Source organism: Tremella mesenterica (assembly GCF_000271645.1).
Source record: "Tremella mesenterica DSM 1558 unplaced genomic scaffold TREMEscaffold_2, whole genome shotgun sequence".
NCBI lineage: Eukaryota > Fungi > Basidiomycota > Tremellomycetes > Tremellales > Tremellaceae > Tremella > Tremella mesenterica.
The window spans coordinates 1,427,260-1,454,149 of NW_006711226.1; the positions used below are offsets into that span (position 1 = coordinate 1,427,260).

Consider the following 26,890-nt stretch of genomic DNA (forward strand, 5'->3'; position numbering starts at 1 on the left):
GGGAATGACGAAAGTTCAATATCGTGAGAAGAGAGCGTATGGTGTTATGGTGGTTGATGATACGAAGAAGGTGGAGTCGAAAGTCGTTCTTGCGATTGATGCTACGTCATTCTTCTCTTTCTCCCTTGACATGTCATCCCTCCGACGTAAATATATACAACGAGACGGTTCTCCATCGGTCCGCGTGCTGACCAAGTGGATAGTTAAGCCCTCAAGTCTTCTGACTGGTCAACGTCTGCATGGGAAGGGAGGAAAGTCTTCTGATGGGAAATTCAGCAACATGCAGTATAGTTTCTCACAGGCGTCTTCCTCGAGCCTAGAACACAACGTCTGAGTTTTCCTACCACCCTTCTTGATCACCCAGGTGGCAGTTGGGAGATGCAGTGCAGAATAGGATTCCCACACCAGGAAAGATACATATACCCTGTCTGCCCCGTATGTCCCATCATTGCTTCCAAGCCGTACTTATACTTAACATTATTCATGAACCAACAGCCAACTCACTCAATCAACAGAACCGTCCGTCGGGTGCGGCGTTACCATAGCACCTCTGATACCAGATCCTTCATGGTCGGCGACCTTGTGGACGTGGGTCATCAATTCACTTACAAGGCCACCCAGTCAATGACGTCCATCCTGCGGGTTCTCGGCGTGAGTGCGTCAACACTTGCACGCTTTGAGCTGGCAGAAGAACTCAGCACCCAAACTACCAAGGGAGCAGCCCTGATTCTATTGCTAAGTAAGGGATGGTCCTTCCATCCATTGGAGTTTGGATCGGGCACTGGCATCTATTCAAATGGCTCTGAGATTAGAATGTGGTCGAAAGGTCAAGACGTCCTCAGAATGAAGATGACCACTCGGGACCTGGAGGACTCAAAGAGGAGTGTGCATACCAGAGTGACAGTCCCTTTTGAGGTCATTGGCAATTATCCCCCAGGGCAGTGTGAGTGGCTAGTGGCTTGTAATCAGCGACGTGACAGTGACAGATACCGGCATGCTACTTGTAGATGATAGGTACACGTCGGTAGAGGTTCGACGGCCGGACGTAGGAGGAGAAGGGGAACAACAACTTTTGCTTAACCCTGGACCAGACAGGAGGGCCATTTTTTATCCCAGGACTGATTTATGGAATACATTCAGCAGTCATCGATACCAAGTTCATGAACAGCCTCCGCGCTTCCATTTGCTTTTGGATTATATAACTCTCTTCAAGGGACAGGGGCGGATAAGTACCGATCGCTGGATCACCACTGGGCAGGCGCTCGTGATACCTCTGACCCATATGGACGAAGTCGTTGAGGATGACCGGGTTGCACGAGTGTTCCGGCCGGGGGATTGACGGTTGCGGCGATGAGTCAGCCCATCACTACTGCACATGGCCCATTACCCATGACCCAGATATAGAGCAAGTAGTTATATGTATATGAAGTGGAGATGCAGAGATGATTGACGCTTGGCGCTTCATAGCTTCAGCTACCGTACCAAATCTGGGGCAAGTGATGATGGTCAAAATGATCCGATCAGTGGCGATCATCGATTGTGGCGGTCATCGATTGTGGCGGTCATCGAGTGTGGCGGTCATCGAGTGTGGCGGTTTCAACCTTTCAGCTTCGTTGCCTTCTCCGGTAGACAAAGGGTAGAACTCAGCTAGCGGTCTCGAGACTGCTCGGAATGTTCTGCTTACAATCACATCGCCTCACAAATCTCTGTTGCTTGACCGATGCACAACCAGTGGCTATGAACCAGGACGGTGATCAAGAACTGCTGATGACGGCCGCACACGTGCAGCGTTGGGTGAACCCATGGCATATGAGTCAATTCTCAGGCAGCATGCGGGAGTTTGCTCTGACTATGGCTCTGCAAGGACTGAGACTCCTTCTATGGAATACCAAGGACGGGATTGAGATTTTCAGTATCTTTCAGGAACTGTCAAGGTGCCTCACAATCGGTGACGCGAAGACGACGTTGAAACGCATGTCATTGATCAAGCTGCATGAACCGGAAGATCCGACGACCCAGGGGATTAGCTTCCAGACGACAGAGTCTAAGATCTATGTTAGCTTAGGAGAGAAGGGAACTTTATGCTGGGAAACCACTGCCGATGACAGTGAAGGACATGTAGAACACAAGATAAGCTTCTCATGGTGCACTGGAGAATGTGACTGGACATCTTCTAGATCCTTCAAGGATCCATCGGTGAACCATACGGTACAAACGATTCAAAGCCAAGGATATGTCCTAGAACAAAGGTGCAATGTGTCTGACAATAAACTCAGACTCGTGTATAATAATGTTAGGTTGTTTGAAAGTGTTCGATGCTGAAGACCATCGATCACTTTGCGAATGACATTTCTCTCCGATCTGAAGTACGACATTCCACTAACTTGCCTTGATGAGAATATCCAGGATACAACCCAGTTGATCCACCTAATACAACTGGGTGAGGAAAGACGCTAAAGGAGTTCAAGCTAAAACCAGCCAAAGGAGGATTGAGTTTGAGAATCATTCATCTGAATAGTGAACACTATGCACCCGTGTGATGCTCCTCAGAGACGTTTCATTCTTGATTATGGAACACCCTAACACGATGAAACACCTCTCGTAACTGTTGTCGTACAGTCCTCTTTCCGATTTTGATGTTACAGGTCGCAGGTACATCATAGTCGTCGTAGGGATTCATGATCGCCGAACCGACTACACTATGACTAGTCCGGATATGGAAGACCTCCAGGCCTTCACGTATCTCCATCTCTTCCCACCCTCCTTTTTCCGCGCTTCACCTATGACATATATGATTGGGACAATGGTTTGGCACTGCATTACTATTCAGTATTCACATACTCTCAACCCTTTACAAGCTATAAGTAGTATTGTCTCAGGACATGTTTTCCACCACCACCACCACCACCACCATCACCACCACCATCATCATCATACACTTCTATTGCCCACTTATACAAGATGACTGACCGAGAAACAATATCGGAAGAGCACCCATTAACAGTTGAGAACATACTCCGGACGCTGTTCCCCACCCAATCAGACGACCCCATCTTGAACAGTATGCAGACAACCTCCTTGGTCACTGCCCTATCAGGAATGAGAAAACCGCAGTACGAATCCATGATCCAGGATGAGGACACAAGGAGGTTGATCGGAGTTACATTTGAACTTGGAACACGTGCTGGTGTTGCTGAAGTGGAGAACATCTTCAGGAAAGGGTTAAATTTGGATGCTAGGGATCCACCAGGTGTCCAGGAAATAGGAGTCAGAGAGGAGGGTGTCTGGAGGATGGGGACTCAAGTTGGTGTTGTTTATCAGGGCCACCAAGGGACTTGGGAGTTGCTCTCCATCCAGAGGTCTGACAAGCCCTCACGGGAGGCAGATAGAACTAAGATAGAAGTTGATCTGAAGGACGGAAAATGTACCGTTACTTCCTACCTGAGCCCATAGCACGGCAATCGGACAGAGGTAAATACACCCTGGCGATGGAGGTTCTGCGCCCCGACAAGTGGATCCCTAGAATCACCCTATCCGGTGAGAACAGCAAGGGGGAGAAGACAAAACTTTTTGAAGCTCAGCGTGGTGCAAGTGTGCATCGGGGGAATGTGACTGTAGGCTTGACACTAGTCACGCCTCAAGGAGAGTACTGGATGCGACTACCAACCATTCTGGCAGATAACAGGGAGCAAAAGTTGCCGTTCACCCGTTTGGGTGACACCCACTGGTGACTAGCATAGCTTGAGGTATTAGTACAAGCAGGTATGAAATGCATGATGTATCACCTGGGTGGCCGTAATACCAAACAAGTTGTGTATCTGGACGGTCATCTCGGTGAAGACCTCCGGTGATCTGTGAGGGAATCCGGCTAAGCGCCTATCTTTGACTACCCACATCCTACTGATTGATTCGTGTACAAATTGCAGAAGGAGTACCATCCTTGTAAGATCGTCATTCTTTCCACTAGTCGAGTTGACAGATCCGAAATCCAATTACACCTCGCGACCATCAGTTCCATCGATTACAACCATTCGTGAATGGCACCAACCGGCCAAATCCGTGCGTCCTTGACGATCGGACGACCGGGTTGTCGACATGATGCTCCGGATCATCGTAACTTCGACGTCTCCAAACGACCGAGTATCGCCACCATCCGTGGGAAGAGAAAGGTCTGAAGTTGACAAAACCGTGGGAAAAGAGAGTAGAACTCGAAGAAGACCTCTTTTCAGAAAATTTCAAGACAATGGCTAGATCATAGCTTTCTCACCTTCCCTTTGTCCGCATTCAGAGGGCTTCTTTCCCTGGACAATGGTGATACACAGCATAGGATTTGAGAATTGACAGATTCTCACCTACTGTAGTTTACAAAAGACAGGTCAGGACAGGCCAGACTTCCTCACATTGATTATTTTAGACACATCATGAACCAAGAACAGGCACTCGTGCAGGTTCCCTTCTCAACCAGCGATCTGGACAAGGCACTAGTGCGTGGGCATAATGAAGACTCCCAACTGAGTCGTATAGCAGCAGCCACAATTGGAACGGTTGAAAATGGAGGTCCTGGTCATAACATTCTCTCCGTAGAGGCCATCCCATGGTTTGCAGCTATTGAACTTGCACACTGCTTCACCCGGGATGATGTCAAAAAGGTCATGAGAGAGCAACTATTCCCTGCCGGCATCTCTTGCGACTTAGGAGCTGGTTACATGGAAACGGTTAACGGTTCAGGCATGAATGGGCACTTGAGATGGGAGGACGTTGGTCCTCAACCGGCTACGGACATCAGAGTCTCCTGGCAAGCCAAAATGTTCTTTTGGAGGAGCCAGAAAGAGCCAGAGGATAAGTACACTTTTCAGATCATACGGCCTGGAGATTTGTTGACACATGTCGAAACAAGCAAAGGGCAACAGACACAACTGTTTGCCACCCAAAAGCAATTTAGACCGTCTTATGCGACGTATGAACTTGCACGGGAATTTCCAAAGACTTTGTTGTTCAGCTGCACCCGTGATTGGGAAGAGTCCGGCAACTTGTCAGAGGAGGTACCACTGGGGACAGACCCTGCAACGCTACTTGAAGACGTCCATAGTATTGGAAAACACTCTGTTGAACGTACTAAAGCCTAGTCTTGGTCAGAAGAAAGTCAGTTGTTCTATCTTGCACAGCTACGGCACTTTTTAGCCTGCCCCGGCTTGCAATCAGGAGGCATAAGGAATCATTGAGAGAATAGGAATCATTGAAGGCATAGATGAGATGCATGAGGAATCGGCGAGCGTCATGAGCACCTCGACGCTTTCCCCGAACTAACCTCGATGAATTTGCCGGACCATCATTCAATGTGAGAGAGACAATATGTTGATAAAGTGATACATATTCATTCCTGAAACCAACCATGCAGAATCATTATGCTCGTTTTATCATACCAGATAAGCCCACCACATAACAACATAAAACCATACTCGTATCATCCATCAACTCCTCGTTATTGATCCTGCCATTCTTTTCGCCTTTTCCCCCGTGGATCTGATCCCAGTCAAAACCATCCTTCCTCCTTGTCTCGCCGCTGCTCTTCCGAATGATAACAGATCGAACGCTCTTGGAGTCGGTGTGAACCTAGCTAAACTTTGAGTGAGAGGTGACATCGGAGGTGAACTTGGTGATTCCACCAAAGCTGCTAAACGTAGAGAACGTAACGCTCGAAGTCTATGTCCGGTAGGAGAAGGAGTACCGAGTGATTCGATCGTATCGTTTGTTGTCATTTCATATTCTTTAGTTGAAGGTGAAGATGTACGACGTTTGAGTACGACAGGAAGTAATGTGAGACAAGTGAGAATGACGAGTTTACCAATGAGCATAGGATCACGTAGTAGAGCTGTTAAAGATTCTCCTTGTCCATCGAATTCTGTTCCTGTTCCTGAAGTTGGTATGTTGAGACGGGATAGGATGTTACCGACTGAAGCGGTAACGTAAGACCAACTTGCTGATCCCGCAGCCGTAGTAAGCCAGAAAACTTTCCAATCTACTCCCACTACTCCGCAGGCGACATTCATCCCTGACCAAGGTACGAAACCCATGGCTCGCATGATCAAAAGTCGACGCCAGACGTTGGGTTTGGCTTCAACTCCACCCATGGGTGATACGGAAGGGTCGGAAGATACTTGGATAGGTGTGATAGTGTCGGTCTCGATAGCGGAAGAAGGAGGAGAAGGGATGGATTCAGGAGCGAGAGCGGCTCGGACAAGTGCGAGTGGTTTAGGGAATAAGACAGCGATCAAGGGTGCCAAAGGTCGAGACAGGAGATAGGAACCAAGAGATCCAGAGGCGGTGATTATGGTGAGGAGGAATAAAGCAGGGAATGGTTCGAGAACGGAGCCGACAAGAATGTTGAGTATCACTGCGCCAGGGACGGACCAGGCATGTTTCCAACATCCGACAAAGGTCAAAACAGCGACAGTGTGCCAATATCCAATATCCGAGGAGGTCATGTAGGCGCGTATCTCAGCGGACAGGAGTTGCAAGTCCGTCGTGGATGATGGAAGGTGTTTCAGCTGGGTTCTGATAGTCAGCGACATTCAAAAATCAGATTCAAAGAACTTACATTGGCATCCCCCGAATCATCCATAAGGCCAGAGCTGCAGTGATAAAGAACATCCCAACCAGGATCCCCACAGTCCAACCTAGCTCTCGTAAAACCTCTCCCGTCTTGCCACTGCTTGTCCCTCTGGTGAACCATGCTCCGAGGACAGAACGAAGCCAGCCCGCTTCTCCATTCTCAACTTTGTCACGAGACCACCGCATCTTCCTCTTTTTACTATCTCCTCTCGAGAGACTTCGGGCAGATAACGCTGGAGTGGGCAAACTGGCTTCTGACAATCCACCGGCGGTTCGCAAAGCCGTGCCAAAATCGATGTCATTGCGACCATCCTTTTCTTCCGGTGGCGTGGGAGGTAATGAAAAATAGCTGGCTTCGTCATCAGAATGATCCGCTTCGTTTGAACCCCAAAGACCCCAGTATTTGCCGGGACGACGTAGAGAATCCTCCGAAGTTCGTGTGGTTGACAATGTGGAATCGACAGTACCATCCTCTTCCGATCCATCGAGACCTTTCTCTGAGTCGATATCCCCATCTGAGCCTCTGCGATGGGGCACGGCCCGATATTGCGGTGGCCGGAAGAAGGTGGCGATCTTCATGACTGTCTTCTCTCCGATATTGTAGGCCCCGCTCAGTACGGAGGGGGACGTATCCATACTAGTCGCCGAAGAGAGTGAAGGAGGGAGGTTTCGAGGATCGACCGAATCGGGAGAAGCAGGAGTTACGTAGATGTCCGTCCAGGTAGGGACAGATGTCATCGCTGTCGCTATCGGCGAAAGTGTTCTCACGGGTGAGATTGTAGGATGGGGGAGTTGATCAGGGACCACAATGCTGGTAGAAGTGGATCGAGCTCTACTCTTAACTTCCTTCAAACCCAATGATTGATCATCTCCGTCCTCTTCGTCGGAATCAATGGGAAATTTGACACCGAGATGTGGTGTAGATGTCCGTCTCTTGACTCCTTGTCCTGCAGAGGAGTTGTCAGACGGTAACGTCAACCTTAGTGACAGCTCGGGATGAATGGTTTTTGTGCGTTTATTCGGGACCGTCATGGATGGTCGTCCGCTAGATACGGATTTACTTGCTTTGCGTCCTTTTGGTCTACCAGGGCTGGATGAGGAGAGTCTCGATGGTCCTGCCGGGTTTTCTTCGAGAGACCTTGAGATGGAGTCACCGTTCGAAGGGTTTTGTCGAGGTAGAGGGACAGAAGTCACTTGCATATCTTCGAAAGGGTGATCGATGGCAGGCATGAAGGATACAGTAGAAGTTCGACTCCGTAATCTTGGGAGAACAGGTGGAGGGGCTAGAGGGAAAGTGGAAGAACGAGGCGAGTTTCGAGGAGACGGATTAGGGCTGTGTGGGGATCATTTTGTTGCGACATACATGGCGGGTTACCGGCGAGGAGTTCGAAAGAGTCGTAAATGGAGTAGAGTCGAAGGAAAAGTCCGAATACAGCCAGTGATTTCCAAGCAAGTGTTTGATGAGGTTGATGAGGGATGTCGAAGATGTTGATGGTGGAAAGAGAAAGAGAACGAGGGCAGGGGGAAAGAGAGAGAAGGAAGTGAATGGGTGGTAGAGATTGTGAACAAAGGATCAATTATCAGCTTTCCACTCTCATTCCCTCTTGGCAAATTCCACAAAATTCAGGATTCTCTCCGTCGGTGTCAACTTCGGCGTCTCGGGCACGACAAACACCTCTGATCGATTTGTAGGGCAAGTGAGTAGATAAGGATAAAATGAGATGAAGTCAAGAGTACAAAAACTCACACATTCAATCCCGTGAACGACGTATCCACCTGCATCCTTGCGATTATCTCCTTACTTTCTGGTCGGGATGTATGAAAGGGGTAGCTTGAACCCTGATTGCTCGTAGATCGCTGGAAGAGAGAGAGTGAGTGAGAGAGGGAGGGATGAAGGTGATGACCGAGGGGCAGAATCAAAGGTGGTGTGGAAAAGGACAACGTGGACTGTGCCGATGAAGCTCGGTCAAGGGAATCCGTAAGTTGCGCCGAGCCCGGCCGCCGTGGCGTTTCCTCGATCTCTTTTCTTAACGGCTCTTTTGGAGATCTTTCTAGTCGTTGATGATTACGTGTTGGGTTGGCTGGTCCGACATGAGCTGATATGTACTTGTCTGAAGAGGTGATAAGAGACCGAGTGCGGAGAAGGGTGGTCAGATGAGCGCTCGGGGACTCCGTCGGCCGTCGGAAGTTGGGACCGCATACGGCAAAATTTGAGTATGACTAATGTGGCGGATGTTGGATGGGGCTCCCAACATGGTATGTTTCCGGCACCATCCACAACATTGACCGCCGTCTTCTCCTCTTTCCTATTCCACCTTCACCTATGCAAGCTGTCTTGATACCTATTGGAGAGAGTAGTCTTATCCACCCAGTCAGAAAAGACAGCGAAGAGCATGTAGGGACAGAGAGGGAAGACGGGACAAAAACCACGTCTCATATCTCTGGCATCATCAAGTGAAAGACAATTAACTGAACTCCAAGAAGCGGTGAGTACTAGTACGATGCAAATGGAAGACGACGTAAACGTGATGAATGCATTTTCAAAACTTCATGCCCACTAAAGGGATACAACCATCAACCCAAGCTCCCATCGAGAAAAACCCTAATGCTAGCAATATAAAACTCCATTTTGACCTCGCTACATCCTTCATGCACATGCTAATGATACTGCTTCGTTTCCATTGTTCCAAAGACTCGTGTAAAGAAAAAAAGACAAGATCGAACTGATCGATCACTTGAAATAAAATAAACCCGCTTTTGTCGTGTTGACCTTCGGACTGAGACCTTTCGGTAATGGATACGTCATGACCTCTCTCTTCCATGTGAAAGACCCTTTAGGCGCGCTCCCTGAACTGTTCATTTCTCCCCCCACCTTGTTCGAGATCGGGATCGGGACGCCCTTGGCAGGAGATCCAATGTCTAGACCGCCGATATCGGGCATGGCAGTCACCGCTCGGGGTAAAGCTGGTCGGGCGGGAGGTAGCATGAGACCGACGCCCCGATCTCTAGGCGTATCACAACTCGTCCCCATCACATTGGACAATGTGGGAGTCGTCAGGGGTATGCTGCGGGGGATGGCGAATCCGATGCGGGAGGATGATCGACGTGAGTCGTCCGAAGAGGTTGACCGAACGCTGACGTTGGATAAAGATGATGATCGGGCGTCTCGCCGTTCAGTTTGGCTGTATTTGACTTGCCATCGACCATCACGAACTTCGAGGGACTGACGTGGTGTGGTATCGTATACTACGGGAGCTGATTGGTCGGCCGGACTACCGATAGGAATAGGCACAGCGGCGCTGGCTCTTCGAGCGTTTTGAACGCGAGAGGCTTGCTTGCCAAAGGCATCCCAGGAGACATCTCGACCCTTTTTGGCTCGGATGGTACCAGACGCCGGACGAGATAGTCCAGAGTTGATGCTATCCCGTCGTGGACTGGTGGGGGAAACGGGAGTGTTGTCCGGAGGGTAGACGAAACCTTTATGTGCGTAGCTAGAAGAGATACCAGAGGGATGACGGACGGGGAATGCATTGGCGTAGGATCCTAGCAGATGAAGAGTGTGACGACCGTCGATGCCAAGACCAGGCGGAAGATCTACGAAAGGAGCTGGCGGAGATGCAGTGAGGGAGGTTTGTGAAAGACTTGATCGAGGAAGTGGACGGGACTGATTTGGTCCTGCTTGATCGTGATCACTGCTGACCGAAATCGAACGTCTTCCTGCACCGAAGTGGCTGCGATCGCTTTCTGGAGACACAATATTCCGTAGAGCACCACCGCCGCTGATGGATCGAGCCAAGAAGAGATCATGGTCTTGCCACATGCTACTGAGACTGTCTGAACTTGTTTCACCTGTGTAATGACTTTGATGACTCTGTTGTCTCGTCATGGCATATAACCGGTAGGTCGAATTATGCATTGATCCTCGACGCTGACGCTGATTCTCCATCCAAGCTTCTTCCGGTGTTTGCCTTGGTATTCGAAAGTACTCTGGGGCAGTGGGGGCGGATGACGCGGCGATGGCTTCGGGGTTGGATCGGTCGGATGACTCAGTATCGCTACCGCTAACACAGAGCGGTGACGGTGGACCGAGGTTGACATGATCAGTGACAATGTGTGTGTGTATTGGGTCGGGAGTAAAACCGAAAGTGGAACCTATTGGAGAGCCAAAGTCGTACGAAAGATTACGAGCCAATTGGTCGAATTTGGCATCCTGTCGACCAGCATCTGCTGCGGCACATTCTCTGCAGCAGTAGATGGAAGATCTGAAGGGAGGTTCTTTTGCTGGAGTGGGTGGACATGATCGTGACTCGTATTTGTTGGAGGCGAGACTGTCGGATGTCTTTGTACGAGGAAGGGGATTTTGTAACTTGGCAGCGCTGTTGTTGGCTGCAACAGCAGCCAGTCGACCTTGCGAAGTCTGGTTACGTTTCAAAACGGGACGTGTTACTTTCTGCCCATTTGCAGTTCGCGTCGTCGTCGTACCATCGGGATTTCTAATCTGCTTGGTCAGCATTCATGTCAAGTGACCACTGTCAAAGTTGTGATGTTTACTCACTCGAATGGTCCCCTGAGCCTTTTTCTTCTTCTTTGCAGCTCCGTTGGCCCCTGGACTCCCTTCCTTTTCCTTTATAGGAACGATGATCTTGTCGCAAACAATGCAATAAGAGTGAAAACTCATGTCGTCGTCGAAGATGCTGACAGATTGGACTGGGCGAGTGAGGAGTGGTGCTGATGTCGGGGCAGGTGAAGAGGGAGGAGAGATGAAAACAGTCGACATGATGGGGGTAAGTGTCAATAACTTGTTGTGGGGTGAAGATGGGGTAAAGGGATCAAGGGTTGTGGGGGAGAGACACAGCCGGGGCGAGACCGCCCTCGCTTAATAAGGGGGCCGGTGTGACGTGATGATTGATTTGATGATGAGTAGGTCTGGGGTAATTTCTAAAACCGCATCAGCTTGTTCTGGCCATTCGATCCGATGCGATCTTGACGAGAGATGATATTGAATCTGTGAAGATAAGGAAGTTCATGATTGTTATGTATAGCCGAAGAAGTGGGACGGATATTGGGAAAGAGAAGATTTGAACTCACTCGTCACTCAGACACCGAAGTGGAGCTTGAGACAACACAAACAGATTGTCCTTGTGGTTTGTCGTCAAGTCGTCGTAAAGATCCAGTACAGATTACCCCACGGAATATGCGATGATTATAATACTGAAACGTGTCAATAACCGGACGCGGAACAAAAGTGCGGCGGTGTCTCACTCTCTTTTATGAGATTCAAGTCGTGAGAGAAAGTACAAACGCGTGTGGTAAAGGTGCAAGGGGTGCTTGTGGTCACTCGTATGTTCAAGGAGCTCGGTCGTGACTGTTCGGCGAAGGTGACAAAGGATCCAAGTTCTAGACCATTACCTATTGACGCGGGGTTGTGGGCGCGACCTCAAGGGGGGTGAGAGAAGGGAGTCAAACTCCCTTTGACCGTGTCGGATCCTCGGCTCCACGGTCAGAAGTAGAAAGCTATAACCTATAGCGGTGTATAATGTTTTGGAGGAAAAGGACGGATATGTCTTTTCGGCGGCAAAAAGGTCGAGTGGTTCCGCATTCAAATGGACGAGTTGCGGTTATTATATTATTGGGTAAAAAGAGTTATGTGATCGGACTTGGATATCGACCGAAATGATATGGGTTCTTATACAACGTGTTTGATGTGATGAATGGTCTCAAGTGGGAATTGGGAATTATTAGATTGTGGAGAGATGATCAGCAAGGGAGGGGAAGAATAGAGTCTACAAGTAGAGTCAGAAATGTTGTGTGATGTGGGGTTTCGGGTGGGGACGAGTCGTGCTTTCGAGTGAGAAGAATTCTCGATGACGTTTCGGGCGAATTCGGGTTGGGGATTGATTTACCCGGCTACAGAGGCGATCCTCCGCGGTCGATCCGCACAAGAGTTAAATTGCGCAGTCCAACCTTTGGAAGATCTTGCTGCTTAAAGGTGTACGGCGTCTTGTCCTAGCGTGGATTAGAAGACGTATGTACGACAAAGTATTAATGACAGATGTTCAAAGAGGTCAAAAGAAAGGTGGAGCAAGAACATGTAACATGATCTTCGACATGGACAAAACTGTTAAAACGAATTATACCGGTCGTTCGGCGGCGACATTCCGGTCGGTAGCCTCCTCCTTGTTGCTTGTTCTCTCCATGTTTCCTCCGGCCTCACAGCCACACGTTACGACTCCTTTCTTACTTATTTCAGCGTTTCATGCATCGCGTTCATCTTTCGCCATGAACGGCGAAGGTATCGGCATCGCACCACTTTGTGTCAAAGGTCTAGGCCCTTGAGATCGCATTCTGACGATCTGCGGCTCTCATGCCCTGACCCCTTTTACACCCCTGAACCAACCTGTGGGCCCTCTGGTCTATTGGGGACAAAGGGAAAGAAAGGCACCGGGGTCAAACGCGCCACATGTCTGGCCAGACCCAGAGTTCAGAGACGCTTAAACGTGCGGCTTTTTACAGTACAGATGGAGTGATGGAGAAGGAGATGACATTCCGAAGACCGGAGCAATACTTGAACCCGGGAAATCCGCGAAGAAGATGGAGATCAGGAGGAAAGCCGGCGGTAGAAAAGAGATGCCATCAAGTCAATTAGTCAATTAGTGAGATGCCTCACGGCTGAATACCGACTTCGGTTTTCTTCGGTCTATATAGCCTGCAGCTACTCGTACGGGGTATGGTGGGAGGAATGGGAAACGGAACGAAGCTGGTCTTTGTGATTTCCCTCAAGCATTCCGTTTGGTGGATAGCGAGTCTTCAAAGTGCTGACGAGTACTGAAAGCATCAAGAGTGATAGCGTCTTTGAAGCCGACTGGAGCGAACACGAGTATGGGATGATGATCTCCGCGGTCATATCGGACGAAAGTGACCTGCAGGATTCAGTGAGATGGAAGAACAAATTCGGTGATCGGCGAGTATCACCCAGCACTCTCAGAAACTCAAGATATTGAATATGCATAACGACTAATCTCACTACTCGTACTCAACGCAGATGCAAATTATGCCAATTGAATGACTGTATAGATCATAAACCGAGAAAGTGCGTGATGGATGTCAAAATGATCCATACCCCTTCAACCCGGCTCAAGAGGTCGCACTACAATCCTACATTTGCATCCACAACCAGCAGGACATAAAGTCATTGTGATTTCCCCTGATCCAGATTTACCCTCAGAACTACGAGTAGTGGTAGTAGCCGTGGTGGTGACAGATACAGACAATGTGACACGAGAACCGGAAGGTTGGTCGTCAGGAGTGAAACGTTGGGTGCCGAGTTGTGGGAAGGAAACTGGAGGTGCTTTAGGTTGAGGTTGTGATTCAGCTTTGACTGTTTGTCAGACATCATCACTGAAATTGATTAATGAGTATCATTCCTTCTACAAGACATGTATCACATTTATCTCCCAATGTTGTCAGATACCGTAAACGTGTGAGGATTTTATCCGATAATGTGAGAAGGGAGAGACGAGTCGAGACAAGGCGACTCACGATAATATCGCCTCATACAACTTTGATGTCCACCATGATGACACTTATTACAACCCAATCGTAATCCCTTGACTGATTCGTGACTATTTATCAACTTTCCCTCACAACACCCCAGATGGACCATCACATTATAGTGACAGGCGATCTCGAAAAAACGTGATGAGAGTATATGAACGTAAGAACTCACCACACTGCACAATGTTGTGCTGCAAGCTTACATCTCTTACACCACCAGAACTTCTTCCCTTTCACATCTATATCTTCAAGCGAGCCAGTAGGTCTTTGACAACGTTGACAGAAGAGGATATGAGTCATCCCCTCGTCGAAGGGCGTGACGTGGAGAGTGTCAAAACCCGCATATTGGCGGATGTAGGAGGCGGGAAGGAAAAGTTTGTATCGTTCCAGAAGGTCTCAAAGGTCAGCATCGTTCGATTTATATCGTGAGATCTACTCACCGACATACGCATGGACGAGACGTTCACATTGTTGACGAGGAAAGTCGACCGCACACGAGCCAACGATGAAGATGGTCGTGGCTAGTTGAATGTCTCCCTATCGAGTCAGTCCTCTGTCCTATCATACCACTCCCGCTGGCTGGTCCTTCACGGCTGTCTAATTCTACGAAAGGGTCTGTCCTTGGAGATACAGTAGTTCTTAAAAGATGTAAGAGTACAGATGATGATAACGATTTACACTCACATGATCCACATGAGATAACCACCACTCGACCAAAGTAGCACATCTTTTTTCCCGGTACTTGTCCCATACATGGTCTTCCTCTTTCTCATTCTCTTTCGCCATAGGAACCATCCTCACCTCTTTCCTCCTTTCCTGACTACCTCCTTTATGAGAAGACGTCACCAAGGATGGTCTGGAGACACCTCTCATCTGGGCACTTCTCAGATTTTGCGTTTCAGAACGTAGAGTCGGAGTAGCCTGCGAACTAGCTCCTCTGGATGGGGCAGCGGGGAGAATACCATAAGGATCCGGATAATCATTCAAGATTCTACTCATACTCATTGGCTGAGGTTTCGGACTCGGTGTGTCATCGTCTGAGGGTGGTGATATATCTTTGGGATGATTGTTCATTTGTGCAAGTAAAGAGCCGGGACGAGTGGAATCCCTGATCTGTGAGGAGGTCAGGACGGATGTGGAGGAATATTGAGAGAGTTCGGGAGGCAAGAAGTTGATGAATCTGTTTGTCGAGTGTGATCTCGAAACAGCGGAGGAAGAGTCGCTGGAGGAAGAGGGAGATGAGCTGAGCATCTCTTCGACTGCTTCTTGGGACTGATCGGCCTCCTCGATTCTCTCCAACGTGATCGTGATGGGTGACGCTGGTGAAAGTGGAAGAGTGCCCAAAGTATCCTTTAAGGATAAATTATTCAATTTTCTTCTTGGAGAAGCATCCGGAGTCAACGGTGATGGTCCGCCGCGGAGAGAGTTTGTGAATATGGCTTCGTTGAAGATTTGACCATCAGATGAGGGAGAAAACTCTTCGATAAGGTTTTGGAGGAATGCCCAGAGTCCAGCATCGGCTTCATGTCCGCAATATTGGGCAACCTGTCCATTAGCGATTGAATCGTCAATGATTAGACGCGGAAGCGCACTTGACGATTCCAATCGCATAAATTTTCAGGAGCATCGCCTTCCACTTTATATTGATATGCCATGTACTCGAAAGCCATTTCATCCGTCCCAATATCCCGTAATGTGCCTGCAGCTTGAAGAGGTTCGTAAGGTGCGCTGGAAATACTTTTGTTGCTTTGTCCAACCTTGTCCAAGTGATTGAAATAACCGGGTCTCCTATGATTGATCAGTCGTGAATGGACGATAGGATGAGTGACGTACAAATCATCAAAGGGTATCTCTCCTTGTCTGAACTGATCAACGGCATACGCCAAATCTCCTCTCGGGCTCCACGCCATCACCTGCCTTGCTACTTGTTCAAGAGGGACAGCCTTCTCCGCTAGGTTGCACTGCGCAAAACCTCCAGCTTGAAAGCAAGCAACAAACGTACCGTCATCAGCCCATGCGGCGTCGACGGCATTACCAGCGGCAGAAGGAATCGCATATTTGGCAACGTAGTGTCTTCTCACGTCCCAGATCTCAAAATGACCGTCATCGTCGGAAGTGAAAAGATCCAGTGATCCGGGAGTGGGAGTCGAGGTACCAAAAGGTTGATTGAGAGGAAGGACTAGAAGTTCAGTTTCGTGTTCAGGTCTCCAAGCGACTCTACGGAGAGCATGTGGCGTGCGTAGGGTGTGAAGTGGTGAGGTAGATCGGTCCCAAGAACCGGACATGTCCCATATCTGACATCAGCAAAGGTGATCACTCCTAACGCTAAGCCCTGAGTTGTTGTCTGATGACTATAATCCCTCTGAGCAACAGAAGCAACAGATGATAGGTCGATCGGGCCTACCTGAACAGTTCGATCCGCCCCGGCACTGGCTAACCAGCCTTTTGATCCCTCACCCCCAGTCTTCCACTTGAGATCCAAAACGGGTTTACTCCCATGCGCCCCAAGCACGCGACTGAACCGATGAGTCGCCCGAAGATCGTATCTATGTATTCCGCCATTGTCCAAACCGACGACAAAATGATTCGAATTATCGGGACACAGTGCGAGGGAAGTGACAGAAACGCTATGCTTGAAGTGTTTACGATGTACTGGATTTCTGTCTCTCAAATCCTAGCACGTCAGCTCAGTTCGAAGGCCGAAGGGTTATTGCTCACCCAAAGCTTGACAAGACCTTCTGTACTACCTGTCAAAAGTAAATGAGCCTGAGCGGGATGTTTGCATACTTTGATACAGTTCATGGCTCGTAAATGCCCAGCGTTGACTTCCCTGTCTGAACCGTCAACATCGTCTTTGCATTTCACCTTGCCAATGATTAGGATACTCACCAAGTTTGCCTCTGACCGAGTCGAAGATGAAGAAATTTCCACAAGGAGAAGAAGTAACGATCTTGTTATCAAATCCTGATATAAGTATTGATCTCTTCGCATCGTATGAGACTGACCAGCAACGCCCCAATCTACATCCGTGACACCTTTACTGACTGACCAAGAGCTCTCCCAAAGATTGGCCATCTCGTGTACTGTCGCTCCACCTGGTCCTCGGCCGAGGAGAGAGCCATATTTGGAGTCGTTGTATGGGTTCAAGTGAGGGGTATAGTCGCCGACACCTGGAAGGCCCTCACTAGCCACTTTCAGGATTCTGAGATCTGAGAATTAGCATGTGTCGCTAAAGTTGAGGATCTCAAAGCAATCCTGGTCTCAGGTCAGTCGTCCAAACAAGGCCAATAGGACAGCTGAATCGCGAGTTGTTGCTTACCCAGCCAATTGTCAAACGGAGAATGTTAGGATATATGAGGGGAGAGTCGTTGCAAAATAGATGAAAGAAGTGAACCACTCACATTGTCCACCACCTACTGCGTACAATCCATCCGAACCACTTGCCATAGCAGTCAATCTTCCCGCTCCAGCACTGGGACTCACTCCCCATCCTCTCTTCCATCCAGCACTAACCAACAGATTGACTCTCACACTCTTATCTCTCTCAACGTCTCTCTCCCCTTTGACAGTAGGCGCGGGACTGTTGGTCCGTGTGACATCCCAATCTGTTATTCTCCGCTGAGGTACTGGTCTTCCAGGTTGAAGAAAGACATTTTTGGGAGGGATCTGGGAAGTGTAAGTATCGATTGGGGGATCATGAGGTGAACGAGGATCATCGTAGATATCTCTTCGGCGGGCAGGAGGGAGTTGAGAGGGAGTATCGGTGGAAGTGTCAAGTCGAGGAGAGGGAGCTGTGGAGAAGGATAGAATTCTAATGATCAATATATATGACTGCTTAATCTCACTTGAGCCTTGTTGACTAATATCGGGAAAGGGGCTAAGCGGACGCACGAATTGAAAGCTTCAGCCAACTTGTTCATGGCTCCTTAACTGACTTGTTCCTCCTGACATCAACTCATTTTGACCTCACCGACTTTTGACCGACTCGCTCTATCGCCACTCCGCTGCCGAGTGTGGGTACATGTGCAGAGGGTTTGTTTAAATTCAGCAGTGACTTGTCAATCAGTCAAGCTCTTCGACCTGGAGTAAGTCAGTTGCGAGTTGAGTACAGGGAACATGGGAACAGGGAGAGCAGCGATGGGGGCTCCGGACCGAATACCTCGGGATAAACTGAAACAACTCAAATAAAATAAATACCATCCTGCCTTCACAGCCATGACGAGCGACGGTGTACTGATCAGTGAACACTTCAACATTGTGAACCGTCATGCTGAACATCCGTCCAGTAGTCTCTGCTCCTCTGGGTGAGATACAGCTGAATTCATCTTTGCCCCGTAAGCTGATAGATAGCGGGGTGCTGTACCATCTTCTCCGTCTTCGGGGTGATCATCCTCCTCGGTGAGTCTCTCATCTCCGTTCTACTAAGTGTCCTCAATCTTCTACCCGTACCTTGACCCCTATCAACGAATGAAATGTTGAAGATAATGGAAGGGTTTTGAAATGTTGAACTGACTATCTTCAACGGCTTGTTCATACGAGTACCAGGAGACAAAATGGCTCTGCAACATGTAGAATGTCTTGATCTTGAAGATCATCGAGGTGGTCAAATGAATGGTAGGAAGTGAAACTGACTTTATAGCATTCGGTTCTTTCTATTCTCACCATGCTGAAGCTCTTACTGCGTCCACAGAAGATCCACGAGATCCAGATTCGGTAGCTAGAACGTGTTATGCTGCTGCTGTCATTTACGCTGTTTTCGTCGGTTTCTGTGGTCTTCAAGTAGGTCACTTCTTCTCTTCACATTTACAGCTGTTGCTTGTCATCATCCACCAAGATTATTTGCTGGTGCTATTACTTCTCCACGGTCCTGGTGCATGGCGCAAGGTCTGGTACATATGGCCCAGCGAGAGGGAGGTTGAATACTACTAATAATCAGATGTTCGTACATCATCGATATCCTCGCGGAGTACAATTATAACACCGTTGATTCCATGTAGCATTTATCCTTCTCTCCCTTTTCACTTTCAAACTCTGATCAGATCGTCTCTGAATCGCAGCAGAAACAGATATTTATGCATATATCATAACTCCACTACCTCCACCTTCCCCTTCTTTTTATTCTTCCTTCGTTTCTTCGTCTCTCTTTGCTCGCCTTCACCCTCATTGCTCTTCTCTTCCACCTGGACTCCGTGCTGTTGAGTTTCCCCCACTGTACTACCTTCCGCAAGAGCTGCAGCGGCCTTTTTCATCCTCTCATTCCTCCCCATTCTCTTTCCAGGCCGTTTACCCTTATCTTCCACACCACCTTCTGTAGGTCGCTGAAGTCTCTGTGACCATCCAGAATCTTGCTCGCGCTGTCTATCCTGATTATGTCCTCTGGGCTTGGATGCGGTAGACGGTGGTTCTTCCTCTCCAGCCGCCCTTTTGGCCAGAATCTCTTTCAGCTCACGAACACGTCGACCGAGATTTTGACCTTCGAGCCCATAGCCTCCTTTACGATACGTGGCGAGTTTCTTGAGCGACATGATGGAGTTGAGCTCGGCATCGGTAGCGAGAAGAATTTCAGCTTGTGTGAGACCATAGGTCGCGGGAGCAGTCTTGGTGTATTTGAATCGAGTGGGCATTTCACCGATCTCCGAGTCAGTATCCTGTACGAATGTCATAGCTCCCCACGCCGATAGAGATTCCGACATGGGGAGGCCAGGAAGGAGGACACGATCAATGTCACTCACCTTATCCTCGTGATCAAGCTCTCGGTACGCTTTCAGAGCCTTTTTCACTTTCTCAGCTCTTGCCTCGATAGGAACATCACCATCATCATCCTCGGCGTTTCTATCCTTCTTAGAGCGCTTCTTCTCAAACGTAGGGTCGATGTACTTGGCGTCCTGGAAATTAGCTCAGTAGACTGCTTAATTGGATCCTTCAGCTCACCGCATCGACGTCTTGATTCTCCTCGGTGCTTTCCATTGGATCATCGTATTCTTCATCATCCATATCATCCCAAACGGGCTTTGAATCGTCCTCTCCCTGCTCATCAGCACGATCCTCAACTCGATTATTTAACTCACCTCTCCTTGTTGCTCTAACATTCGACCGATGACATTCTCCCATTGACTCTCATCAAAATCTCCTTCCATCAATCTTTCCACTTCTGCCCAATCCATACCTTCTCCCAGATCCCGTTTCAAACGCTCCATCTCACTCTCAATTTCCCTCCTCCTAGATCCTTTGAGTCTACGAATCTCCTCTTCTTCAGCAGCTTTCTTCTCTGCTTCTCTCGCTTTCTTCTCTGCTCGTTTTCGTTTTCTCGTATCGTCCGGTCTTCTCACTAGTGAGGGTATGTTTCGAGGATGGCTGATGATATTTGATGCTCCAGGTTCTTCGAATCGGAAATTATACTCCGTTTCGAATGCTTCTGCACGTTCGTCAAACTCGTCTTCTTCTTCCAGGGCGCCCCAGGGATGACTAGGTCCAGCGGAGTCTGGGTTTGATTGGTCGACAGGCTTTTTTTCACCGGTGATCTCATCAAAGGTGGGAATATGGTTATCGGGCTTTTCGACCCAACCTCTGTTCAATATATAGCTTCTGGTCAGCGTTGCCCATAATGAGCCGCTGCGAATCAGGGGAGGGCAAAGATGAGAATATTGGAGAAGGGAAGGGTAGTCGATAAGAAAATCACGTACTTCATCAAAAAATCCTCGTCTTGTTTTACCTTTACATTTTTGCGTTTGTTCCTCGATGATTTCAGATCAGAAACCTTTGTCTCCTGTCTCTCCTCTCCATTCTCATCCTCCTGTAACGCAAGAGCAAGAGGTTGATCACCCATCCCCAAAAGTTTTCTGACTTCTTCCTCACCCCCTCCCATCTCCAATAAGAACTTGCGATATTCATCTTGGTCTCGTTCGTGCTCCACAACTGGTCGTGGTTGGAGGACGAACCCCTCCCCATCTTCATCTTCATCGTCATCTTTGGCCAAAGCTTTGAAAGCATCCACTGTCTCAGCTCTGAGTTTCGCCTGACTCTGTACATGGGTCAGACCCTCGGGTGCTTCTTCCCTTTCACCTCGGAGGAGACTTTCACGATGATGATCAGCTAGAAGGTACGGCTGTAACTCAATCTCTACTCTGTTTGTATGTGGAATGGACATACCTTCTCACTGGTACGTTTCTCAGTGTTGGAAGGTAAATTGAGAGACCGTGCCCGTTGCTCCGCCTCTTTGAGCTCATTGGCGAGGACGTCTTCACCTTCGTAAACTCCTTGCTTATTACGTATCTTGTGAAGGGTACGGAGGATAGCCGCGTCCAGAGCCGGAGTGAGCTCATCTCCATCTTCATCCTCTTCCACTTCTGAGGACGAGTCAGATCCCGCATCTGACTCAGAGTCGGATGAGGGGGTGGGAAGGTGTTTTTTGACCTGGGTGGGAAAGGGAGGTTGACCACGATACGGTCTAGAAGGACCAGCTACAGATGGGTCAGCTACATGGACTCCAACAAGTCTTCATAGCTCACCTTTAGGCATGATGTCTACGAGTCCACTTTCAGGCTGCAAACTGGGGAGACAGGTGAATTCAGTGTAGTGCTCAAACTTTTCGACCACTCAATGATCGATGAATGCACGCCTAACAGGCCTGTCAATTTCAGGAAAGGCTCACTACGCGCCTATACATTATCGCCTGCCCGATCGATTTGGACACCTGACATTCCGTCCGATCCACCCAGTCGTGCAGTCGTCGTCTCTTTCCTTCTCTGTCTCCTGTCCTCCCTCCCCCGCCTTCCCTCATAGCTTTTTCAGCAAGAGGGTAGAGAATCTGGAGGTATCATAAACGTCATGCGATCCCTCAAACCCCTCTCCCGACCTTCAAATATGTCAAAACCCACTCGATCCCGAAGACATCTCCTCACATCTCCCTCACCCCGACAACCCCATTCCACTCGACCTGTTTTATCACCCCCATCAGCCTGGGCAACAGCTACAGAATCTGCTCATTCCATCCTTCATCCTGCACCCCCTTCCACATCCGATCCCCTCTCTGCGATCCACGCTGAGATTTCCAACCTTCAATCAACCTTGTTCAAACTGTTAGGTTCTTCACATCCTTCTTTAGACACCATCGCAAAGTATTATTTCCGTACAGAGGGAAAACATCTACGACCATTATTAGTACTTTTGATATCTCAAGCTACGAACGGACTTGGTGGATCAGGATGGGAACATGCTCGTATAGAAGCTGGAAGAAGGGGAATGGATGATGCTTTAACTTCCCGTGGAGGAGTTTTGAATGATTGGAATCCTGAAATCATGGGTCCTGAATCTACTACAACTTTTTCCGAACCTTTTCTATCTCATAAATCTTCTTCTTCCTCTTCTTTCATCAATCCTCATTCATCTCTTAAATTGGAAACGAGTCAAAGTTCAAGTGAAAATCATTGGTTGGAAAACGATACAACGATATTACCTACACAAAGAAGATTAGCAAGTATAACCGAAATGATACATGTAGCTTCATTATTACATGATGATGTGGTAGATACTTCTCCTCTTCGTCGAGGTCAACCATCTGCACCTAGTGCATTCGGAAATAAATTATCAATCCTCGCCGGAGACTTTCTATTAGGAAGAGCATCAGTCGCTTTGGCAAGATTAGGTAGTAGTGAAGTTGTGGAATTGCTTTCTACAGTCATAGCAAATCTTGTTGAAGGGGAAGTTTTACAAATGAAAGCTACCAGTTCTCCTGAGAGTATACCGAGTAAAAAAGGATTCGAAGAATATATGAGAAAGACATATTTGAAAACCGCAAGTTTGATGGCGAAATCAGCTAGGGCGGCTGTGGTATTAGGAGGATGTGGGGAGGAAGGAAGTGATTGGGTAAAAGATGTTGCTTATGCTTATGGAAGGAATTTAGGGATTGCTTTTCAGGTCAGTCATCCAACTCCCTCTCACTTCCACTACCTGAGCTGAGCTTCACCCATCCCTTCCTATCCTCTCCCTTCCTATGATGGAAATAGTGCCCAGAAGTTCAATATCGAAAATTTGTTGGACAATTTCGAAAACGAAAGTCTGAAAATTTGGTTAAGATGTGAATCAAGTTAACCTTTTAGTTAATCGATGACACTCTTGATTTTATCCCTTCTCCAACTCTTGGCAAACCATCACTAGGGGCGGACCTCCGATTAGGTTTAGCTACAGCTCCAGCATTATACGCATGGGAAAATTCTCCATCACTCGGTCCACTCATAGCTCGTCGATTCTCACAAGAAGGGGATGTTGACATGGCGAGGGAATTAGTCAACAGATCTGACGCTTTGGAAAGGACCAGAGAATTAGCTAGGAATTTCGCTAATGAAGCTAAGAGGGGAATGGAGAAATTACCAGAGAGTGAAGCTAGAGAAGCTTTGATGGAGTTATGCGAGAAAGTTGTGGAGAGGGTTAAGTGAACGTCAATCGAATCATCATTCTTCTTTTCTCACTCTATACGCCATCGACTTTTCTTTCCGGCTCGGTCGCTGGACTTCTTCTTCATCCCAGATGGGCGTCGTCTAATGGAAAGAATGTAAATGGTTAAGGTGAAATCTTAGGACAACTTTCCCAGGATGTTTTGTGAGGAATGGATGGAAAGTTTTTTGATGTTGGAGGGCAAGCAGCGATCAACTTTGGCTAGAACAATGCAAGAAGGTGGGTAGGGGAAGTGAGGTGGAAGAAATGTAAGAGGGAAGACAGGATGGATCATATCGAGACATGAAGATCTAGAAAAAATATCTATCAATCAGTAGAAAACTTGGCCAAAGAACATCACACGGCATCGCATATGCATATATCATCTCAATTTAGCCTTTTGATAACCTCTCCAACTTGATCGATTCGTGCATTCATCGATCAGTTATGGAGATTGTGAATGCTACAAACATGTTACAGATTCCATTTCGTCAGGCTACTTCTTCGTGAGCCGTACGAAATTTACACACGTCAGCTGGATACATCGAACAAGACAACAGCAGCACAACAACAGTGAAACATAATTCGACAATCATACAAGGAGCAAGATGAGTGTTTAGGATCAATAAGAAGATAAGCACCAAAACAAACAAACAATGCATACATTACGCGCTGCGTCGGACCTGTCCTTGTATGACTAAGATAGACTATTACATGGGATCCAGCCCGTTTGATCCTTTAATCCCATATGTACAGTTATTCACAATGTCACTTTATTGACAGAGATGAGATATCGTCGAGAATTCCCACTGGGCGGATTGTTTGATTGAAAGAGGAGATGATGTTTGGAGATACGAGATGAAGAGATGATGATAAGAATTAAGACAGAACCGCAAGTGTCCAATCTTTGAAATAGGCACTTTGATCTTTTGGTGATGCCCAATCGGAACCTGAACCACCCTGAGGGTTAGTGATATGTACAGAGTGAATTCGATCGTTGATCCACGAGGAGTGTGGTAGTCTAGAAGAGTAGAGTGAAGCCTTCGTACGAGAATTGTGGGGTAAATAGAAGGAAGAAGGATATATGATAAGTCGATGGAGAGTCTTAAATTGCAATCTTGAGGGGAAGCGCATGCCCGGACATTGGATAAAGGAGGGGGAGGGACTGGCGTGGAGTGCGAGGTCAGATAAAAGACAAGAAAGTGACTAACAAAGAAAGTCTGTGCCATAATCCCATAAACCTTTGTTCCCTCTTCCACAGCAATCTCTAAATTACTCAACGAAAGTACAGATTTCCCATTAACGAACAATTCCTGTTCCCCATTCTTCTGACCGACATCATTCATTTTCAATCTTTGAGCTACAGTCACCCATTGTCCAGGTGTCCAATTGAAAGAACCTCTTCCTATAGAATCACCATAATCAGGATTACAAGTTGACATTGGTGGTGTTGAACAATAACCGGTTGGTTGAGTAGCACTAGTTGGGAAATAATTATAAAATTCTCCCATTCCATTGGTACGAAACATTAATCTTGCTGAAAAACATTCACTACGACCATCTTGTCTACCTCCTGAACATGTTTTCGCTGAATCTAATGAAGTACCACCGAAGAAACCAGGCATTTTACCACCTTTATTGAAATCGAATCCATCTTCGAAAAATACCGAATAAGATAAAAGAACTTCATTAGCTGAAGTGACGTCGACATTTGAGTGTATACCCTCGGTGTAGAAATTGAATCCGGAACCGGAAAGACCGTAGATACCAGCTGGGTAAGTAGCTACGAGAGCTGTAGAACCATCTGGTGCGGTAGTGGAGGAAGGCATTTTTCCTGCGAAAAGTGGGTTGAGTGCGTCGTTGACTGTGATCAGTACATGTTGACTGATGAAGGTAAAATCTCTAGAGAAGAAAGAACAAAAGAAGAATGGAGTCGAAATATGATTCTCACAGTACGAGTACAATATGTGAGACTGATATATTGGAAGGAAGACCCGAAAGGGATGTCAAATATCAAGGAGTTACGTTCCAAGGATAAAACTCACATGACATGGCATTACCAGAATCCGTACTTGTAGTCCAATAATCCTTTGTAGATAAAGGCATGACAGCTCCCATCTTTCCAGTATTCCCCGAAGGTGTCGTAGAATTCGTAGAAGGTGTCGACGCAGGGGTAGAGGAAGTCATACTAGAACTAGTTTGTACATCTTGTACACTGAGAGATGTACTCGAGTTAGTCCGTGGTGAAGTAGAAGGAACAGGAGCGGCAAGTTTAGCATCGAAAGAAGATGATGATGGAGTAGGTGGAACTACACAAGAAGCTCTCTTTCTCCTTCTTATCATTCTCTGTGCCGTATGACCTTTCACAGAAACTTTTCGTTTTTGATGTGAATCCGAATTTGTTCCATCTCTAGCTAACATGGCAGTAGCGGCCATTGCTTCGTCGACTCGGGGGGAACGTACGAGATGGCGGGCGGTATGAGGGTTGAGATTGGTTACATGTCGAGCTTTGGGGTTGGAAGGATTTGCTAAGGTGAGAGGAAGAAGAGGGAGAAGATAATAAAGAGCGTGCATCTTGAGAGAGATGTTTTCTTGTATTCTCTATGATTGATAGAGGGGTAAAGAGGAATGCGAGAGTGGGAATGGATCGGTGCGCTGCACCCAGTGAGATGTTATTTGAACTGAACTTTTGATAGTTGGTTGATCACCAGGATCTTGTGATTCTTGAACAAGTCAAGAGAGAAGGAGTACACAAACAACTAACGATGAGAGGGTTTGGAGGATTGAGGGGAAGAGAAAAGAAAGGAAAGGAAAGGAAGGTAAGTTGAATGAGATGAGAAAAGAAGAAGAAAAGAGGGTTGGTGACAAAGTTTGTGACGGACAATTAGTACGTCAAAAAACGAAACGCAAAGGACAAAAAGGGGAAATCTCCGAATTTGGTAAATCCGTCATGGGTCACTTTCCGCGATCGGCGACGGCCCCACGTCCAGAGCCCAAACGCGTCTTGACGTGTGAGTGGCCACAGTGGGATGGCGCGTCAAAAAAGAGGGTCTGGCTGGCACGCACACACACATACTGACATACTACACACACATACTTCACAATTACAATTAAAGGTATCCTCTATCCTGACTCATGGAAAATTCTCATGGACCAAAGAATGTTTCAAAGGTTGACCGTGTGGGGTGAAAGGGACCCTTCTTTCAACTTGGCTCAAGCCTCCTTCCTCATGACACGGACAACTACCTGACTGTCACCCTCGAAAGGTCGTCGGCCGACGAGATGGTTGACA

General features: G+C 47.8%; 10 protein-coding genes across 10 annotated transcripts; 4 read left to right on the forward strand and 6 right to left on the reverse strand.

Moving 5' to 3' along the window:
• Positions 1-624: 624 nt before the first annotated feature.
• On the forward strand, positions 625-2,264 carry TREMEDRAFT_60312 (uncharacterized protein; the record flags this gene model as incomplete). Its single annotated transcript, XM_007002718.1, has 4 exons — positions 625-943; positions 1,008-1,318; positions 1,747-2,055; positions 2,178-2,264. 4 exons carry the CDS (start codon positions 625-627, stop codon positions 2,262-2,264), a joined length of 1,026 nt encoding a protein of 341 aa, XP_007002780.1.
• A 697-nt stretch (positions 2,265-2,961) lies between these two features.
• Positions 2,962-3,731, forward strand: TREMEDRAFT_60313 (uncharacterized protein; the record flags this gene model as incomplete). Its single annotated transcript, XM_007002719.1, has 2 exons — positions 2,962-3,307; positions 3,415-3,731. The coding sequence occupies 2 exons, from the start codon at positions 2,962-2,964 to the stop codon at positions 3,729-3,731; spliced, it is 663 nt and encodes a 220-aa protein (XP_007002781.1).
• A 690-nt stretch (positions 3,732-4,421) lies between these two features.
• On the forward strand, positions 4,422-5,126 carry TREMEDRAFT_60314 (uncharacterized protein; the record flags this gene model as incomplete). Its single annotated transcript, XM_007002720.1, has 1 exon — positions 4,422-5,126. One exon carries the CDS (start codon positions 4,422-4,424, stop codon positions 5,124-5,126), a length of 705 nt encoding a protein of 234 aa, XP_007002782.1.
• A 228-nt stretch (positions 5,127-5,354) lies between these two features.
• On the reverse strand, positions 5,355-8,734 carry TREMEDRAFT_42785 (uncharacterized protein). The gene is made up of 4 exons (XM_007002490.1): positions 8,360-8,734; positions 7,061-7,945; positions 6,599-6,961; positions 5,355-6,555 (listed from the first exon to the last, which is right to left on the reverse strand). Exons 1-4 carry the CDS (start codon positions 8,392-8,394, stop codon positions 5,472-5,474), a joined length of 2,367 nt encoding a protein of 788 aa, XP_007002552.1. The 5' UTR covers positions 8,395-8,734; the 3' UTR covers positions 5,355-5,471.
• A 1,729-nt stretch (positions 8,735-10,463) lies between these two features.
• On the reverse strand, positions 10,464-12,399 carry TREMEDRAFT_71147 (uncharacterized protein; the record flags this gene model as incomplete). The annotated part of the gene is made up of 4 exons (XM_007003019.1): positions 11,875-12,399; positions 11,701-11,823; positions 11,168-11,550; positions 10,464-11,110 (listed from the first exon to the last, which is right to left on the reverse strand). Coding segments are annotated over exons 3-4 (867 nt in total), but the record flags the coding sequence as incomplete, so codon positions are not given.
• A 1,197-nt stretch (positions 12,400-13,596) lies between these two features.
• TREMEDRAFT_42787 (uncharacterized protein) lies at positions 13,597-16,451 on the reverse strand (the record flags this gene model as incomplete). Its single annotated transcript, XM_007002491.1, has 7 exons — positions 13,597-13,990; positions 14,152-14,234; positions 14,339-14,561; positions 14,607-14,703; positions 14,851-15,711; positions 15,759-15,954; positions 16,000-16,451. 7 exons carry the CDS (start codon positions 16,449-16,451, stop codon positions 13,737-13,739), a joined length of 2,166 nt encoding a protein of 721 aa, XP_007002553.1. The 3' UTR covers positions 13,597-13,736.
• Positions 16,452-16,564: 113 nt separating this feature from the next.
• TREMEDRAFT_37782 (uncharacterized protein) lies at positions 16,565-18,270 on the reverse strand (the record flags this gene model as incomplete). The annotated part of the gene is made up of 6 exons (XM_007002429.1): positions 18,058-18,270; positions 17,568-17,977; positions 17,172-17,375; positions 17,056-17,130; positions 16,885-17,000; positions 16,565-16,840 (listed from the first exon to the last, which is right to left on the reverse strand). Coding segments are annotated over exons 1-6 (1,110 nt in total), but the record flags the coding sequence as incomplete, so codon positions are not given.
• A 217-nt stretch (positions 18,271-18,487) lies between these two features.
• On the reverse strand, positions 18,488-21,832 carry TREMEDRAFT_67737 (uncharacterized protein; the record flags this gene model as incomplete). The annotated part of the gene is made up of 8 exons (XM_007002940.1): positions 18,488-18,505; positions 19,269-19,799; positions 19,899-20,051; positions 20,098-20,193; positions 20,235-20,748; positions 20,850-21,271; positions 21,316-21,579; positions 21,818-21,832. 8 exons carry the CDS (start codon positions 21,830-21,832, stop codon positions 18,488-18,490), a joined length of 2,013 nt encoding a protein of 670 aa, XP_007003002.1.
• Positions 21,833-22,179: 347 nt separating this feature from the next.
• On the forward strand, positions 22,180-23,600 carry TREMEDRAFT_15595 (uncharacterized protein; the record flags this gene model as incomplete). The annotated part of the gene is made up of 2 exons (XM_007002171.2): positions 22,180-23,082; positions 23,265-23,600. Coding segments are annotated over 2 exons (1,239 nt in total), but the record flags the coding sequence as incomplete, so codon positions are not given.
• A 636-nt stretch (positions 23,601-24,236) lies between these two features.
• Positions 24,237-26,444, reverse strand: TREMEDRAFT_37785 (uncharacterized protein). Its single transcript, XM_007002430.1, has 3 exons — positions 25,644-26,444; positions 24,810-25,462; positions 24,237-24,558 (listed from the first exon to the last, which is right to left on the reverse strand). The coding sequence occupies exons 1-3, from the start codon at positions 26,170-26,172 to the stop codon at positions 24,478-24,480; spliced, it is 1,263 nt and encodes a 420-aa protein (XP_007002492.1). The 5' UTR covers positions 26,173-26,444; the 3' UTR covers positions 24,237-24,477.
• Between the last annotated feature and the right edge of the window lie 446 nt (positions 26,445-26,890).

Coding starts and splice junctions, on each gene's coding strand:
- TREMEDRAFT_42785 (XM_007002490.1), bottom strand. CDS start 8,394: ATGCAGGTGGATACGTCGTTCACGGGATTGAATGT. Junction 7,946..8,359: donor TCGTTCACGGGATTGAATGT/GTGAGTTTTTGT, acceptor ATCCCCACACAG/CCCTAATCCGTCTCCTCGAA. Junction 6,556..6,598: donor ATGATTCGGGGGATGCCAAT/GTAAGTTCTTTG, acceptor GCTGACTATCAG/AACCCAGCTGAAACACCTTC.
- TREMEDRAFT_37785 (XM_007002430.1), bottom strand. CDS start 26,172: ATGCACGCTCTTTATTATCTTCTCCCTCTTCTTCCTCTCACCTTAGCA. Junction 25,463..25,643: donor TTCTGGTAATGCCATGTCAT/GTGAGTTTTATC, acceptor TACTGATCACAG/TCAACGACGCACTCAACCCA. Junction 24,559..24,809: donor TTATGGCACAGACTTTCTTT/GTTAGTCACTTT, acceptor ACTAACCCTCAG/GGTGGTTCAGGTTCCGATTG.